At 37.6% G+C, this 19,628-nt stretch overlaps 1 protein-coding gene across 3 annotated transcripts in view; it reads left to right on the plus strand.

Annotated features, from left to right (window-relative positions):
• Nucleotides 1–19,628, plus strand: part of LOC120432774 (butyrophilin-like protein 10) — a 40,464-nt gene that overhangs the window by 14,790 nt on the left and 6,046 nt on the right. For 2 of the 3 annotated variants that reach the window (XM_039612588.1, XM_039612589.1), the window contains exons 4-6: nt 522–791; nt 5,378–5,479; nt 5,817–6,606. In XM_039612588.1, coding sequence (XP_039468522.1) covers nt 522–791; nt 5,378–5,460 — 353 coding nt within the window. In that variant the 3' untranslated portion in view covers nt 5,461–5,479; nt 5,817–6,606. Of the gene's footprint in view, nt 1–521; nt 792–5,377; nt 5,480–5,816; nt 6,607–17,000; nt 17,280–19,628 lie in introns of those variants that run through there. The other variant, XM_039612590.1, reaches the window with a different exon arrangement.

Below are 19,628 nucleotides of genomic sequence, written 5' to 3' on the forward strand. Positions count from 1 at the left end.
CAGTCTTGTTCTCTAAAAACTAAGGAATTATGGATTTGATCAACTGGTCTCTTAACGAAATTGACACCTTCTTCTTGATGAGAAGCCTGGGCTCGGGAGAGCCCGATCGTCCTGCAGGGACGTTTGCTGCCGGACACACGATGGTTAGGAGAAGTGGAGTGTCGTGTGCCTGGCAACACTTTCAATGGAGGATGTTTGAAAGACATCTACCTCTTCAGAACATGATAATGGGGTTCTGGCTGATCATAGTAGGCTTGGCCCTGGCTTATCGAAGAATAAAGAAAGTGGTACAGCTGCTCAAAATCCCACAAGGCTGGCCAACATGATTATACGATGGGCAAGGCCGTTTTTGTGTTTTTTTTGTCTTTTTAATGAGTTTCTGTATTTTGGTTTAGTTTAGTTGAATAAATAATGGCACAGTTTAATATGTTGTGTGTGTTTGTTCATATGAAGTTCTCTTTAAATCATTTTAGAACCTGCAAAGGCCAAATTATTTTTATTACGTGTGTGTTTATTCACAGGTGCAGCTCCAAAGCCATATGTCACAATGCTTGAAACAAAAGGACAGCTGGAGTGTGAAGTTCTAGGTGCTTCTCCTAAACCTACAGTAGAGTGGTGGGACAATAATAACAAAACACTTCATTCTAAGATGTTACAGTACAAAGAAGAACACGGTCTCTCCTACATCACCATCCAAACTACTGTGACCAAGCCTGGCTGCTATCGCTGTGTAGCCACACAGATGGACATTGGGCATCAGATTCCTTCTTCAAAGATCTGTGTGCATGATGGTGAGTGGTATTTCATTCTTCAACTAGGTGTAAAAAAATTAAAATGTGAGTGTGCTTTGAATGATTGAACACTAAGAATGTGGTCTGGGAGGAAACACTGAAAACTTAAATCTGAAAACTTGAACAATAAACAGTTTGGCTTCTGGATCAGTAGAGAGCAAGACAGCTGAATGAACACTGATAAAAACAAACTTAGTGTTTAATTCAAGAGAAAAAAAGCAAACTTTTGTTTAGTCTATATTCATCTAATAAATTATTTTAGTATATGAATCGCATATACACTATCGGTCAAAAGTTTTAGAACACCCCAATTCTTCCATTTTTTTATTGAAATTCAAGCAGCTCTCATCCAGTGAATATCTTAAATGGGTATAAAGATAATACCAAGACTGAAAAATAATGTACCTGAACTATACAAAAATCTATTTTAAGGGAACATGGGTTAATAGTTTAAAGCTGTTCTGCAGCAGTGGAGGTAATTCAAGCCTTGAAAGTTGATCCTACGAATTCCTACAAGTGTCCCAATTTTTCTGATCACCCTTTTTGTATCGGGGGGTGGTTGTAAAAGTAGTAATGGAATACACTGTGGTGCCAAGCCCTCGTGAACATTATTTCATCAGTATTGTCCTGCGGAAAGTAGTGTTTTGCTAAACTGATGAGAAAAAGGCAATTAACAATTGAAGAGAGGCAGACCATCATAACCCTTAAAAGTGTAGGTCCTTTGAAAAGAAAGTCAAGGTATCAGTGAGTATAGTCCCCTTCACCATCAAAAGCCCTCAGAAACTGGGGGAATCTCTGACAGAAAGAGCTCTGGCAGACCCAAAGCCACAACAGAATCAGAAAGCAAGTTTCTGAGAGCCAACAGCTTGCATGATAGGCGGCTCACTGTACCAAGGCTTTAAGCACAGTTCAAAAATAATCGTGGTAAGCAAGTCTCAGTTTTGACTGTAAGGAGAAGACTTCGAGCTGCAGGTTTGACAGGTCCAGTTGAAGCAAGAAAGCCATTGCCAAGTAGTGATGGGAATAACGGCGTTACAAGTAACGGCGTTACTAACGGCGTTACTTTTTTCAGTAACGAGTAATCTAACTAATTACTATTCCTATCGTTACAACGCCGTTACAGTTACTAACAAGGAAACGCGGTCCGTTACTATTTTTCAACAAACAGACGTTTGAAGCTGTGTTCAGCTTACCGCATCTTATATCAGCTGCAGGAAGTAGCTGTAAGTAATCTGGGCGCTACAGCTTTAAGCAGCTGCGCGCTCCCGCTGACGGCAATCACGATCACTGTCTAGCACAACACCTGGAGCTCAGGGGGCAAAACAATCGAGTGCTGCTGTTTGACTGAGGAAGAATAAAGCAGTCGTGGTAAGTCAATCACGTGACCACTTAAAGTCAAAGCAACAAGGTGATATATACCAGTTTTTAAATTGTGTCGATAGGCCACGTAAAACCAGAGTCATGATAAACAAGATATACGCGGTGTTTTTTCCTCAATAGTTTCGCCACGTTAGCGCTAGCAAGCACTCTCTGCTTATGAGCAAAAAACAAAACAAAACAGGGGAAGTTTTAGGAGTGACAGAGAGAGGGAGAGGGAGAAAGAGAGAGCAGGAAGAGAGAGAGAGCGAGTTTTGAGATGTGAGAGATTTGTGACGTTTAGCATGTTTGGAGTGTGTAGTTAATGTGTTGTCTTGTGTAGTTAGTGTGTAGTGTTGTGGATAGTTTTGTGTTGTGTGTCAGAACAATGAGGTGACTGCTGTCTCCAGGTAGAAACAGCAGTGATACACCTGCTGCTGTCAGACCTGCAGGTATCAGGCTGTGATGTTCTCCTTTATAGTGGACAGAAATGATTTTTTTTTTAGTGGCACAAATAATTTGTGTGGCATCTTATTGAAGAACAGCTGATTGTTCTGTAAATAGTTTGAAATGGTTATTTTAAAAAAGGGTAAAAGGTAAATGGATGCAAATAAATTTGTTGTTTGCAAAACTTGTGCATAGGATTTTAAAATTGACAATTAATATTTGCATTTAAAGTTATGAAATATGATTCATTAAACATGTTTATGGTTGTTACAGTAAAAATATAACTTTTTCTACTGTGATTTTATGTTTTTTGTCTGATTTTAGATCAATTCTGGTTATACAGTATGACAAAATGAGAACATAACTGTAAATTCAGGCACGCGAGGTTGTGCTAAAAAGAATGATACCAAACAAGGCAAATAAACAGTTTTTAAAGGTAAAATGTGGAGAGAAAATCAAGAGTAGTAAAAAAATGGCCAATTATACCCTGGACCCCAGAGGGTTAAACGTTCTTTGTTTGTTTTTTTTAAGTAACGCAATAGTTACTTTTCAAGTAATTAATTACTTTTAGAATATTGTAACTCAGTTACTAACTCAGTTACTTTTTTGAAGAAGTAACTAGTAACTATAATTGAATTACTATTTCAAAGTAACTTGCCCAACACTGTTGCCAAGACATCAGAATAAGACAAAGAGGCTTGCCTGGGCCTTGAAACAGTTTCAATGAAGTACTGAAGACTGAAAGAAGGTGTTATGGAGAGATGAATCAAAATTTGAAATCTTTGGTTCATCATGATGGATCTTTGTACACCATTGAGTAGGTGAGAGCATGGTTCCACAGTTGGTGGCATCAACTGTAAACATGGAGGAGGAAGTGTGATGGTCTGGGGCTGTTTTGCACACGGTGACTTGTACAGAGTGAGAGTCACCCTGAACCAAAACGGTTACCACAGGATTCTGCAGCACCATGCAGTACCCTCTGGTATGCGCCTAGGTGGCCAGGAGTTCATCCTGCAGCAAGGTAATAACCCAAAACACAATTCCATGCCAGAACTACTTTATGAAAAAAGAACAAGATGGTAAGCTTGAAAACATGGAGTGTCCAGCACAGTCTCCAGACTTAAACTTCATCTAGCTGGTTTGGGATGAACTGAACAGAAGAGTGAAAGCAAAGCGACCTACAAGTGCCACCATTTGTGGGAACAGTTGGGAAGACCTTTTTGAAGAATATTTGGTTTCTATTATAGAAATTCCAAAATATTTGAGGGCATAAACTATGGTCACAAAACTGTACATCATGCCGAACAGACATTTGAGTTCCTCTTGATAGACCAATTGTCCTTCTTTTTGAAGACTTCCAAACATTAAATCAAATTCTGTTGATGTTAAGTTTGTGCATACAAAATGAGATGTCTCAATGTTTCTATAGCCCAAAGAATATTTGATAACATACAAATACCACCAGATCTTAAGAGAGAAGATGGGAGCCCATGCAAAAACGGCATAAAGGGGAGAAAGCCAGTTTCTAACCAAAGGTTAATAAATTAACTAACTCCTAAACATACACTGTATATTAAAAAAAACAGCTGCTGCTGCTGTGATAGCATTGATTAGTCTGCGATGCCTCATGCTGAGTATTTTTGCCATCAACACTTGTTGTTTTGAAACCAAAGCATGGCTTTCCAATCACATGGTAAATTGTAATATTATCCATTAAGTTTTACTGAGGTATGGGTAAGGCAAGGCCTATTTCCCATAGATATAGCAACATTGGGAGAAACAAGTGGGATTACCTGTCACTGGTTGTAAATAACTATGAAAGAAATAATCAATGATCATAATATAATTATGAGTGCAAATTAAGTAGTAGGTTTTGTTTGTTTGTTTGTTTGCCAAGCTCTTGTACTGATGAGCCAGACAGCTACATAAAATCCTCTCCAGCTCATCCCAAAGATTGTCTTTGAATTAAGGCCTGGACTCTGCGGTGGCCAGTTTATGTGTTAAAAAGACGTGTGCCTGAACCACTTTTTCACAATCTGATTGGGAATCTGACCTGGATAAACGAGGGGCACATATAAAGCTGAAGGCTTTGTATGTTACACGTTTTGTAGTAGGTTCCCGCAAATAATTGAATTTCAACTTCAATTACAATTTATAAAAGAACAAAAATTGTTGTGCCACATTCAGTTTTGCAATAATTCTCTTGTTCTTCCCTCAACTCATCTTTTTCCTTCACTAATGCACCTCCATTCAAGTCCAAATTCACTCCGGTACTGGCTATGGCAAGTTTATTACATCTTGCACTTTGATGAGCCTAACACATTCAAGTTCAAAGAATTCCACTAAATTAAAACACATTTTTATACTTCAATAAATCTTCTTTTTTTTCCCCCAAAGTTCAGTAAAGTTAAATGAAATTATCAGAACAGAGAAAGGTTTCTGAAAGACTGAAATAACACACGCACATTAATGTGGTGATGTATAATCTGATTTATCAAAAGTTGACAAAATTACCATATTCAGCTTGTATTTGATGAGCACCCAAACTTCTCTAGTGAAATATAAGGTTTCAGCAGCACAGCCAAACATGTTTGTGTATCTGCATTCTGTTACTCTCACTGTACACAAGGAGATTTCAGATAAGCAGAGTTTCATCTGTAGATCACTGTTAACTGTCATAAACTTTAGATCACCTTTTATGTCTTCAGTTTAAAGGTTGTAGTCTATGTTCAGTACATGTTTCCTTTTATTGTGAGAGTAATGTCACTTTTTTTTTGTTTCAGTTACTCGGTCTGGGACTGGAATGACTAGAGCTGCTCTTGTTTCTGTTATTTTTGGAATCGTTGGAATTCTTGCTTCTGTTTAATATTTATGCAAAGGTTGAGGTGAGTTTGAATAATGTGGTATATCATCTTACCCATGATGTTAAGTGTTTCAACAGAAAATCCACATCATATATTTATACATTTCCAGCTACTGTTCAAGTCATTGCTTTTGTTTTCCAGATTTCCTCTTTCATTAAATATCATTTTATTTAATTACAATAAGAATTAGTTTTATTATTCAATTTGGAATGATGCAATTGTCACCTGGAAATCTGTATCCTAAAAAATTGAAACATTACCTATGTTGCCGTGATAAAACATGTATACAGAATTTATACAGTTACATATAATCAACACATATATGATTTTATTAATATCATTTTGTACCCCCCGGCAGTTCCACAGGGAATACAGGAGGAGGCAAGTGCTCTGACATGGGAAGGATATAGAGCAGCAGGTTATCTAAAAAATAAAGACCGCGCAGACCAATCTCTCCAGTGCTTAAATTCTCCTGCTGTGAAGGAGGAAGTTGTGCAAAGGATGGGACATAACCTCCACTTCAGAGATCTCCACCCACTGCATTCTATTTCTTAAAGTTGGGTGTGCATTGCTATTACGTTTTCCAGGATGTATAACTATACACCGGAGTGTTATTAAGAATTGCTATTAAGAATAAATTTCCTGGATAAAAGTGATGAAACTGCATTAAAAGCAGTGCAATTGTCCCTGAACGGTTTGATCCAAGTTGCCTTATTTGTATTTTTTTCTAAATGTAATGTGAAAGGAAAGCAAGATCATAGAGTAAGGCATGACACTTAAACAAAGAAAGTGACATAAAAAAGAGAACAAACTATAAGAGAGGGAACTGAGCGATTTGAGCAGTGGTCTTCATCATTTTTCAGCATCTTTTTTAGCCATAAACACACAGATAATGAGTATTTGGTGAGTTACTGTAAAATAGTGTGAAACTCAGAATGATTTCAGGCAGATTATAAATGAGCCTGTATGTTTCTTTATTTCTTTTTGAAGGTGCCAAGCCAGTCTGTGAGGTATGCTGTTCATGACTGATATTGTGATTATACTGAAAGTGTGTTTATGCTGGTAATTGATGATTTTACATTATAATCTCATTTCAAAAGGCTGTTTAAAGATTTCTGCAAGTGTCCAAAAAATGAAAATGACTACATTAAAATAGACTATTTAGACTTTTTTATGTTTCTGTGTCTTCAAATCTTTTTAAAAGAAAATCAAAGTTATTAAACTGTAGGTCATATGTTAAGTCAATTTCACAGCAGATATTCTTTATTTAAAACGGGCCTGTCAAATAAAATCTCTAATTGCACAGAATATCTGTTGCCTGATATGCAAAACTAAATCTAGGAGTGTTGGTGCCTTCAGCAGCTGAGTGCGCTGGAATGAGTGTTTCTCTGTCAGGAGTCCGTTAGTGACATTCCAGCAATGTTTAAGTGGAGTAACATTTGGACCTGAAAGCAGTAAGAACACTGAGTGACCCACTGAACTGGTTTCTGTTTTAATTAGCTTGGAACATGTGTAACAACAGCTGCAGCTGAACATCAGCATTCAGCTCAGTCTGAACCTTGATCACACAGCATGAGCCAGCATGGTTCCCAATAATCAGCTCAGATCCAGTGTTCCTCAAAAGAAAATGCATTGTATATGACTTGTTACTTGTCTTAAAAGTAATGCAGTATTATTTACTCTCTGGATAATGTAATTTGTATTCATTTTGCATTACCTGATACACATTGTCACATAATTACCAGTTCCCCGAGTCTGCAGTTTCACACACCAACAGAAATTCCTGTCCTAATGAGAACACACAAGAGCTTTATTTTAGTTTTTATGTATGAAAAAGCAAAAGAATGTTAGCATAGTGTCTGTACAGGTGCTTGCAATGAGTCAAAGTTGTGTTAGCAGTGCAATGCAGTTGTTTCTGTCCTGGATGCAGTTCGGACTTTAGCATTGCGCTCTTGTCCTTTTGTGCAGAAAAATAGAATTGATGTCCATAACCCACTCCTGAAAAGCTGTAGATTACTATAACATTTGATTATCTTGTGATTACAGTTGCACATTACTTTGGCATCAGCTGAGGTCATGTGATTACAACCTCATCCTGGATTTTCTTTACAATTCAATTCAATTTTATTTATACAGCACCAAATCACAACAACAGTCACCTTAAGGCGCTTTATATTGTAAGGTAGACCCTACCCCCGGGGTCTGCAACCTTTAACACCCAAAGAGCCACTTGGACCCGGTTTCCACGCAAAAGAAAACACTGGGAGCCGCAAATACTTTTTGAAATCTAAAATGAAGATAACACTGTATATATTGTTTTTTGTGCTTTGTGCGGACAACTAAAGTAAGTAAGTAAAGTTTATTTATTAAGCGCTTTTCACAGACAGGCAGTCACAAAGTGCTGTACACAAATATTAAAATAAACAATACAATCAATAGACTTTATACACAATGTAAAAGATCAAATGTAAATAATGTAAAGAATATAAAATATGTAGATCAACAAAAGGCTTGTTTGAACAGAAAGGTTTTTAACTGCTTTTTAAAAGAATCCACAGAGCAACTAAGGTGTGTTGCTTATGAAATCCATGAAGTGCTACAGAGAAAATTACATTTTATTTATGTAATTAACACATTTTGAACTCTTAAAGAAATATAACAAAAGGAAAGACACCCAGCTGAACTAAAATGATCCATGTAGCAAACAAAAACTGTTGTGAGCCGCCACCCTTTTCAGGTCAAGGCTTTTGAAGCCTTGACCTGACTTTTAAAAAGGAATTGGGAAAAAAGCTCTATGCTGCTAAAAAAAATAGATATTTGCAAAATTCTGCCTAAATATGTATTTTACCTTGTTAATGTGTGTGGCGGGCGTGGTTTGCAGTGCCGCTGCATGGGAGTCGGACACACCTGAGCGGCACCGCAATCGCGCTCGCCGCCTTAAAGTCTGTGCTCTCTGCTGTTGTGTTGTTGGTGGTGTATGTCGGGCTGTGAGCTGAAAAGCTACAGCCGGCTGTATGCGCACAGCAAACCGTGTGAAAAGTGGTCAATAAAGAGATGCTGAAAAGCGTGTCCATGCAAACATCGTCGGGTCTGCCGTGATATGTTTACAATGGGACTTCTGGTCCCAAACCTCGGCGCACAGCGTCTGCAAATCGGGGCTTTCATCTTCATGCAGGACTGTAAGCTGTCATCTGTCAGGCGTGAGCGGTGTTTGTCTTTAACATAGTTCACGGTGGAGAACAGCTGCTGACATAATGTGGATCCGAAGATCCATAATTGGCCTATCTGGGGTTGAAAGTCTCGATAAATGCACGGCGTTTCGGCGGGTATACCGGCTTCCGCGAGTGTGACGTTTATTTTGAGCGATGAAAAAAATAATAAGATAGAATTTTATTTTTATATTTCAAAATCACAATAATCTTCCAATGTAGAACTACAAGTCAAAAAAAGAACTAAACACAAATAAAATGTACTTCAGCGAAATACTTCTTCTATTTTCCCAAACCACCCGGAGCCGCAGTATAAGGACTAAAGAGCCGCGGGTTGCCGACCCCTGCCCTACCCTAAGGTGCTGCTGGGAGGTTTATTTATAGACCTTTAGGCTACGTCCACACGTACACGGGTATTTTTGAAAACGGAGATTTTCCGTTTTCGTTTTAAAAAATAATCCCGTCCACACGTAAACGCAGAAATGAAGGAAAACGCTGCTAGGAACATGCCAAAGCAGCAGGTGGCGCATATATATTCCTAACCGTGTAGAAATGTTGGCCAATCAGAAGTCTAGGAGCCTCGGTGGGAAATAGTAAACAAAGATGGGGCATAGAAGCAAACCGAGTCGTATGTGTGGAGGGACAGTAACTGTGTGTGTATATGTAAGCATTTAAACACCGCAGAGAGTACAATTAACAGTAACAGTATTGTAGAAATTAATTTCACCGAAACAATAACGTGGCGCACAGTGTGACGTCAAAAAGGCGCACACCTATGACGCCATGCGTTTTCTCCGTTTTCCTCGCCCACACGTAAATGCAAAACGGAGTTTTCGAAAATATCCACCCTGGCAGGCGTTTTAGAAATCTCCGTTTTCAGTGACCGAAAACGCCGTTTACGTGTGGATTTAAAGGTGCAAACGCATAGAAAAATCTGCGTTTTCAAAAATACCCGGGTACGTGTGGACATAGCCTTAGTCATGTAATGGTTGTGATTAATAATACAGATTTAAGATGTGACCTCTTCCTCTCTGTCTTTGATTCAGAATTACCAAAGCTCAGTTTGAACACTGACACGAATGTTCAGGATATTAGGCTTGTTTCTCTCTCACCGTCTTTTATTGCCCTCTGCACTTAAACCAGCTCTACCCCTAGGGGTGGCTGTAGCAGGTCAGCCACTAATCAGATGGTCGGTGGTTCGATTCCAGGCTGGATTCCTCCTAGCTGCATGCCAAATATCCTTGGACAAGATACTACTGGTAGCGGTGGCACCTACTGGTGGTGGTCAGAAGGCCTGGTGGCGCCAGTGTCCGGAAGCAGCTGTGGCTACAATGTAGCTTGCCATCACCAGTGGGTGAATGACTGAATGTATGCAGGCCATTTACCCTCAGCCTTCTCTTTTACTCACACCAGTAAGGACTGGACAGTTGTCTTCAGCAGCTCAGCACACACCATACAGCTCTCCCATCAGGTCCTGGGATCCTTCTTAAACAAGGGAAGCATGATCAGATAATGGAGATCAGCTGTGTTGGTCAGTCTCCCCTCCTCACCAAACCCTGAACCCACTGCTTATCCTGTTCCCTGCAGCTGAGCCACACCCCTACACATACCCTCCATCAATTGACTTAGGCTGGAGAGCCTTCCATCCTAGCCTCCCCCCAAGAAGAAGGGAGCAATGCAAGCAATTTGTCTCCTGGGGAAAAATGCCTGAGCCTAGCCCCTCTGTTCAGGTCCCGCTGATGTTCCTGCGCGTCTCTTAACTGGTACTAGAAATTATGATCACATCACACCAGTTTTAGCCAACTTACATTGGCTCCCTGTTGAATATCGTATCAATTTCAAAATTCTCTTGCTTACATTTAAAATTCTTAAATTAAAAAAAAAAAAAAGCCCCAAGGAAATATCTTATAGACCAAGTGTATATATACCTGAGCTGTTCCAGCCATCCATTCCAGTAAAGCACGGAGACTGGATGCTTGCCAAGGTAATAAAAAAAAAGAAAGATGTGGTCACATCCCTGGTGGGTGGGATCATATCGGGTACTGCTCTCCACACCTACTGCTGTAAAAAATAGCTGAGCGAAAGACCTGGCTACATCTGACACAGTCTAAACCTTGTGGAAAAGGTAGACTATCCTCTGAATGGAAAGGTGTTTACAACATCATTTAAAACTTGCCTCAGATCACTCAAATAACATTACACTTGTTTCCATCATTATAAGTTCACATGGGTCTGTGGTCTCCAGTGTTTCCTTGTGTTTATTTTTTTTTTTATTGTAAGCAGATAAGGTAGAAGAGTCAGTATTACATTTTTATAGATAAAGAAGGACAGTCACATACTGGAACATCTGAGATGCACACAGTGTATAATAAAAGCAGGTCGAGGTTAAGCCAACATAACAAAGTACAATAAAATCTCAGTGTAAGATATTGAGAAATTATCCTGTACTTAATTTTATAGTTAGGTTCAATTTAATTACGTCATAATTTCAGTAAAGTACTTGGAAATTCGATTTAATTATAGTAGAGTTACACTATTAGTAACAGGTAGTTGCTACAAAATGGCTATCCTTGCCATCATTTTTGTAATTCGTGGAGTTTGCTTTATTTGCTTCGCTTTATGCAGGTTTTATTAGAAGTCATAGGAAGCTGAGGGACTGTGCAAAAAAGTGACAACATGAAAAACCTTGATTTTTGGTTTAAAATTATATAAAGATTTTAGTTTGACCTTAAAGGCTGCAGATACTGGAGACAGGAGGGGTACTCTCACTTTACCCCAACCTGTACCCAGCCTTTCTGACATACCCAGTTATTTCTGCTTATTAGTCTTTCTCTTGTCATTGTTTGTGTATAACTGTCACTGTTATTAAGTAAAAGCCGACGATGTTGTGACGTATCACACCGGAAGTGCAGTTATGGCTGACTACTTCAAGACACTAGAAACTGAAACTGTTTTGTTGTTGTTGTTGTTTTTTACTGCGTCAGTGCTGAGAGGAGAGGGGTGGCTCTGATCTTGGTTACACAGAATAGTCACCGTATTTGATCCTCAGAGGGTTTCTGCAGACATGGAGCTTCTAGCACTTCTGTTTCCGAGCATCTGTTTCCTGACTTTGTCCGGACTGACGTTTGGTGCTGAATCCGGTAAGAAACTCATTGATTTAGACTGATCATGTGTGCAGGCGCTGTCACGTTTCACGGGAGCACTGGATGGAGATTTAACGCTGCTCAGGCTGCTGCTTTAGTGGGTGGATGACTGCGGAGTCTACACCTGTGACACCAGCTTTTAATGCAGCCGCATTTTAGTTTAAAATAATAAAACGACAGATTAATGTGCAGCATCTGCAAAAATGAAATTCATTTATTGGGGTGAGGTTTATTTTTTAAACTCTTTCAGGTTTTATTACAGCTCCATTTGCTGCCATTTTTTGAGGGAGTGGTACCGTCAATGACGAGGCGCTAAAGGGTGGAGAACGTTTGTACGTTCAATTTCCTGAGATTTTTTTTCTACTACAGCCAGAGTTAAAATACTGTGTGATCCATTGACATGAGGCTGTTAATGACTCTGATATTAAACTGACAAACTGGCAGGTAGAGCTTTGCGAGCTCAGCTGATCTAAAAGACAGACTGGATCTGTTTCTAATTCTTATCAGTTTAACATTTTTGGATACCAATACTCAAGTGGAAATAAAAAACCTTTCTGATCATTCAGACAGTTAATGGTGAGCTGATTAAGGGTATTTCTTAAATATTAAATTGTCTTTATGAAATTTTCTTTACATTAAATTTTCATACATTTGAAAGCCCTGTTCTCAAAAACTGACATAGATATCTCTGTGTAGCTGGATTTCTTTTCTTTGTTTGTTTGACAAAAAGGGGGGGGGTGTTAAAGTTTTTAAAACCTGTTTAGTGCCATATTCTGTCAGAAAGCAACATGACAGAACAGAATCAATAGCTTGGGGGTAAAACAAGGGGGGCTTAAACTAACAATCACTTTAAGGGTATCACTTTTATGCTGCAACAATGAGTTTTATGTTAAGAAAGTGACGCTATACTGTCCTCTTTCAATGTCTGTCTCTTAGCAGTCAGCGGTTCTTCATTGTTGGGCTAGTTTCATTGAAATGACAAAATCCAGCTGTTAGCTGTAATGTTCGGTTTTGTAAAGCACTATGAGTGACAACAGTGTGGAGAAGAGTTGTTTTAGTCAGGTGACAGGTGGTTCACCGGACCAACAACCTGGAGTCAGACCACAATGTTCACCGAAATAAAAAAAGTAAAATTAATTAATACTGAAAATTAATTAATGAAAATCAGACACTGCTTTTGAGTTGACGTTTAAAAGAATCTTAAAAAAAACAACAACTTTAAATTGTTGACAGGTATTTTGGCTCGTTTTTAGGAGCAAACTGCTCCAGCTGATTTGGCTCCATAATGCATTAATAGGTCTTGATGCATTCCCAATCATCCAGGAAAGTAAATCTCCAAAAGTTGAATCTCCAGATTCAACTTTTGGAGATGAACAGACATAGCGTCTGTTCATCTGGACGCTACGTCCAGATGAACAGATTCAACTTTTGGAGAATGGATTAATAGCTTCAAGATTTCCATTATACCTGCTGAGATTCAAGACACATTGTAACAGCTGCAGTAATGGCATCCCAGAATGCAACAGAGCTTCCTCCATGTTTCAGACTGGGCAGTGTAATTTTCTATGTAGACTTCAATTTTGCAGCAGTGAACATAGAGGTGATGTGGCATGCCAAAAAGCTCCAGTTTTGTCTCATCTGTCCAAAACACATTCTTCCGTCAGGTTTGTGGCTTGTCAATATGCATTTTGGCAAATTCCAGTCTCACTTTTTTGTGATTTGTGAAACAGTGGTCTCCTCAGTTGTCTTCCATTAAGTTCACATTGGCTCAAACAGTAACAGACGGTGTGGTTTGACAATGACCTTGTCAAGGGGGGCCCGGGGGCCTGTACGTAATGGTGGACTCAAATGCAGAGCCAGAGATGGCAGAGCAGATTTCACACACACACTTTCTTTACAGAATGTGAATGCAAGGGTAATTTCAAAAAAGGACTTATGGAAGTGGAAAAATCTATTGTGGCTTTAAAAAAAATCAACTTTGATCGGATTTTAATGTTCATGATTAATAAACGTCAAGTGTGAACTTTCTCCTGATTGGCTAACGCTGACTCATATGTGACTTTCGTTCTATATTGTTTAATTCATGTTTTTTTCTTTCAGCGTCACCTGTGATTGTGATGGAAGATGATGATGTCATTTTACCCTGCTCCCTCGGCACCAATGAGAACATTGAGTCAATGCTGTTTGTCTGGAAGAAGGAAGGAACAGTTCCTCGAAAGGAGGTGTTCATGTATGATGCCGGCACAGACAGCAAAGGTCAAGATGAGGAGTTCAAAGGTCGAGTCTCACATTTTCCAGAACAGCTGAAGCACGGAAATGCCTCCATAAGAATAAATAAAACTACCCTGGAGGACAATGGAAACTACACCTGCAGTTTTCCAATCATCCAGTCCAGTGGAAAACATTCCGCATTGAACTTGTTGTTGGTGAGTGCTGTTATAAATCAGCTGATTATTTACAGATGAAACATCTGGCAGGGCCTCACCCCTACAGGACACCTACAGTGAATGAACAAATCTGAAACCTTCCCATGTGCGTGCTGCTCCTGCACCTGTCTACTTATCAAACATCTGAGGTGCCCATAGAGTCTTCAGTGAACAAAATAAAATCTGTGTGAATGCAGCTGTAAACACTGAATAAAAAAAAGTTCACATCTCCCAATATATCAGACACACAGCTGTTGAGTTGTTTGATTTTGTTTTTGTTAAAACATTTGAGCTTTGACTGTGTGATTTTAACACATCCAGCACCATAAACCAGATTCTTGTTTAAATGTATCACAGTGAAATCTTTTTTGTGCAGAATTATAAAATGCCTCTAGTATGTCAGATTAACACTTCTGAGTTTCTTTTCTCCAGTTTGAACTGCCAACTTGATGAGAATCCGAACATCTCTCACATGTGTGTGTTTTTCCCTTTCAGAGGGCAGATTAATCTGTTAGAGCCTCTCACAGTCATGTGCACTTCTGCATGTCTGTAACTACCAGAATAAACTTTTAAATAATTTCCAAACCATAAATAGCTGACACCTGCCTGTTTGATCACTGTGAAGTCAAATCTGTGATATTTAATGTAGTCTGTTAGTTTTACCTTTAGCCCTAAAACAGATCATTTGTTTGATGATTATACAGGAAATGACTGAAGCCGTGATGTTTTTAAGCTTTTACTTCATATGTTAAATACATTTAATCGGTCATTATAAAAGCTACAAGGCTGAAATTCACAGGATATCGTCTTTAATTTGTCTACAATAAATGTGCCAAGTATCATGCTGATATACAGAATTGGCTCTAAGATATGATGGAGATTAATTCAGAGTGTAAAGCAGAGTATCTCTAACAAATTCATTAAAAACTCCACAAAAATATCTTGAAAATTAGCAAATAATAAGGATTCATTATTTTTTTTACATAATAAATGTTTTCAAATGCTAAACCCAACTACAAAATGTTGTCTTAAATGATTAAAAATAACGTTTTACAAACTTATTATAATTTGATCGGATCTTTTTCGACAGATAAAATAGTTTTCTATGACATATTTTCGTTCAGTTTTAACAGCGAGGCTAACTATATTAACTTCCATATATGGTCAGACAGGTGATTTTCCCTGCATCAAACTAAGAGTGGTTTCACTGCGGTGACTTTTTATTGGACAGCAGCAGCTGTCAATCAAACACCCATGCGGCTCGCATAAATTTCCTCTTTTCTGATTGGCTGATTGGATTAATGGCTTTTGGCGTCCGTCATTTACGTCGGAGAACAATCTGACTTGGTTAATTTTTGCTCGTGGGCGTTTACTGATTTCAGAGATCCCAAACTGGATTGGTGAAATTATTTATTAATACTTTAAAACTATATTTAAGATTGTTGTTTTATACCTTGTGTAACCCCGATAAAACTTTAGAAGTGCATACATTCTTTTTTTTTGTCAGGTTATTTTTACTCCTGGATGAACTCAAACTAGCAGAAGTTAATCTGTGGCGTTTTGTACTTTAAAACGAGGTCCTGTTTATTTTAAAAAGTCTGTTTTTGGTCCAATAAACAACTTTTTAACCGCGAAGCTACAAGGCAGTTTTAACTATAGTAACTGTTTACGGCCGTAAATAAAGAAGTTATTGTTTTTATGTCGCAAATTCTTTACTGAGATTCATGAATCTACTGAAAAACGAGTATCTTAGCTTTGAAATGACATATAAAATGTCTGTATGGTTGTTTGCCGTCAACATGAAAATATCTAGTATGTTTATCTATTAATTTTTTACATGTAAATTTGGGTCGCATACAACCTCTACGTTTTAAAAGGTTAAAGGTTCGAAACATTCAAGGTGAGTAACTTGTGACTTTCGTTTACATTTGTGTGTAAATGTCATGTATATACGTGAATTTATAGCTAATAGGTAAAGATTGATCTACCAACACCTTTACCGTCTGGTTGGAAGCTTACAAAGTATCAAAATATTATTTCTTTAAGCAGTCCAAAGGAAGGTTAAAAATGTTTCCATTTGTTTGTTTTTTTGGGGGGGGTTTTTGTTTTTGTTTTTTTGAAAAATAAAGACACACACACACACACATCAAAGATACGAAGATCTTTTGTTTCATTACATAATCAACAATCAGTTCAGTAACTGTGAATCTATTATTGATGAAGGCATTTTGTTCAGTGCACATAGCTGTTCAGCCCAATAAAAAACCTTATGAATTGCATATACTCAAAAGATATCTCATCCCTCTGAGTGTAATTCAGATTTATAAAAGCTTCCACTTATGAGTTAAATGAAAGTGTGGATTCTAATTTATGTTTATTTTGAAGATTTTAGATTTTGTGGTTGGTATTTCCTGTAACCTCTACAACTGTTCAAATATTTATTTATATTTATTTAAATTTACAATACTTACATGGAATCTCCCCTTGGCTTCTAAGTTACAATTTTTTTTTATTTATTTTTTTTTTAACGTTTTCCGTTTGGGAAGCAAGATCAAATTTGATGCTGGAAAAAAATAGATTTTAAAGTTGTTGAATAACTTTAACTTTTCCCATTCTTTATATAACTCTTACTTGTAACTGTAAAACTCTGATTTTCTTGTTTTTCAAACATGCATTAATACACATCTGCGTTTAAAGTAGATGAACAAGGAAAAAAAATGTAATTGTCATTTTTTTATATGATCTATCTGTTATGTGTTCGTAGGTGCAGCTCCACAGCCTTCTGTCACAAATCTTAAAGAAACAGACGACTCTGCGCTGCTTCAGTGTGATGTTCAGGGTGCCTACCCCAAACCTACAGTGGAGTGGTGGAACAGTAACAATCAAACCATTCCTTCTGAGGAGCCAGAGTTCTCTAAGAAAGGAGAGCGCTTTTACGTCACCCTCAAAACTACTGTGAAAAAGACCGACTATTATCGCTGTGTTGCCACGCAGAAGGAAATCCACCATCAGACACATAAGGAAATCAATGTGCATTTGAATGGTGAGTGGCATTTTAATTATTAAATGACTGAAATAATTATTGATTTTAAAAAATGTGAATGTGTGCTCAGAGTACATGCAAAGAATGGTGCCTGCACAGAAACAGGGTTAAATAATTAGGTAAAGGTTAAATAATTAATTCATGAAGACAAGCAGGCAAATGTCTGGAATCTGTCACAGGCAGGAATCCAGAATCCAGAATTCACCAGAACTGAAGCAAAATGTAACTTAAGTTAAAATTCAACTCATATTTTTTTTTTTTTTTTTGTAAGTAAGATTTCTTACAGATGTCATTATGAACAGCTATTTTATCAATGTTAAATATATTATGCAGTCTGGTTTTATTCTTTATTTTTGATGTGTTGTAGCGAATGTTTAAGGGCAAAAACTAAAAAGGAAGATGACAAGATGATAATTTATTTTTAAAAAGTGAATCATGAAGGTTATGTGTGTTATGTGCTCTTCTGAATTTGGCCTGCTCTTCCCGTTTTCTTACATGTTATCTTTGGTGAGAGAAATATTTAAAAATGATTCAAGGCTCAATGCCTTTAACAAGTAAATCATCAACACAAAGACTACATCTTAGTCCCGCCTTTGTCTCACACAGGAGATTTCCAGATTTTTAATTTCCCTGCAGTTTTCTTGATTTTAACAACAGCTGACATGTTTATTTATGAGCACCAACACTGGTGGAATTTCTTGACATATTCCTTAAAGAATTCTGAAAAAGTTCTCCTGAATTTAAGTCATCATTACTGTATTCTGCTGGTGATGCAAATGGAAGAGAGCGTCCCCTTTATCTACCTCTAAACAGCTAATTTTATATTCTTGCCTTTTCCAGTTTCTTTGAACAGGAAAAGAAGGAAATTATCACTCTATTGTTATTTATTTAACAGCTCAGTAGAATAATTCAACAAATCCTTTGGAGAAATATTTTTGTTCTTAACTGTTGCATCATAGGAGTCTCTTTTCAGGCTTATTAATGTTTTAATTTATACTAAATTACCCAATATATCCAGAATCAGAATTCCTTTACTCTCATTAAACAGTATGGTAAATACTAAATGGACGGTTTCGTATATGGCACTTTTGTACTCTGAGGACTCAAACCGCTTTACACAACTTGCTTCATTCACCCATTCCCACCCATGCATACAAGCACTTTTTTTCTATGCTTTTCCTATTGAAGTGCTTTCTATCTAACATTCACACACATTCATATTCCAATGGATGCACTGGAAAGGAACTTGAGGTTAGTATCTTAATAGGTGTCCTGCTCTACCTGCTACAGCTACATCAGATGTTCAACAAAGTTAGAAGCTACTCACTGGCAGCAGCATTTAGGATAAATAACATTAAAAAACATAATAAATAAATAAATAAATAATAACTAGCTAACAATTAAAATGAATCTGAAAGTACTAACTATACAATTATAGAAATGTACAAGGTTTATACAGATGTGCAAGGTTGCTCTGAAGTATTGGACTTGTGTTGTGGTGATGTTTATGTTTATTTGTGACTGTCTGTTGCTTTGTGTATGTGTTGTATCCATGTGAGAGTTGCTGATGTGAGTTGGGGTGTGGCATGTGTGTGTTTTGAGTATGGTAATGGCTTGTGGACAGACTGTACGTTTGCTTGATTAAAATCACTGACAATAATATGTACACCATCAGGGTAAGTCAATTCTAGTGTTTTATGGTGTCTGCCAATAGTGAGAGAGCTATGCTAGTCTTAACACTGGTTGGAATGTAAACAAGTGTAAGTACCATAACTGTTTAGATTCCCTTAGTAGAATAAAGGTTGTGTTTTGACCAAAATGGACTGTAGGTCCAGGACCACTTTTTGTGCACAGACACACAAACTAGCGAGACTCTTCTGATCTTGTCTGTTTGATGTTGTAGCCAATATCCAGTAGCATCTTGTGGCTGTATATGAGGTTAGCATAAAAAACACACAAAAATAACAAAAAGGTTGCAAAGAACAAGAAGCTGTGAGCCACTGCATCTGGATGCATTGCCATCCTTTAGTGATTTTAGATTGCCATATGTGACATCTCTAACTGTTGTGCTTGATACATCAAAGGAACACGAAGAGAAAATGGCTATTGCATGTCATATCAAAACTCTGGGTCCCAAATACAAGCATAGCATCTCTATAGTTTCTATTCCTTTGTTGATTAATGTCTCTCATGCATTTTTACTTTGTTTTACAGTTGTCAAAAAATTAATGTGGCCTGGTCATGGGGAATGAGACAGGGCACAGAGAATATTGTTTTTGTGGGTTTTTTAAATTCTCCGTCTACACACAGTTTTAATTTTAAATCTTTTAAATTTAACTATTCCACTAG

This window comes from Oreochromis aureus, linkage group 5 (genome assembly GCF_013358895.1).
Source record: "Oreochromis aureus strain Israel breed Guangdong linkage group 5, ZZ_aureus, whole genome shotgun sequence".
Classification (NCBI taxonomy): Eukaryota; Metazoa; Chordata; class Actinopteri; order Cichliformes; family Cichlidae; genus Oreochromis; species Oreochromis aureus.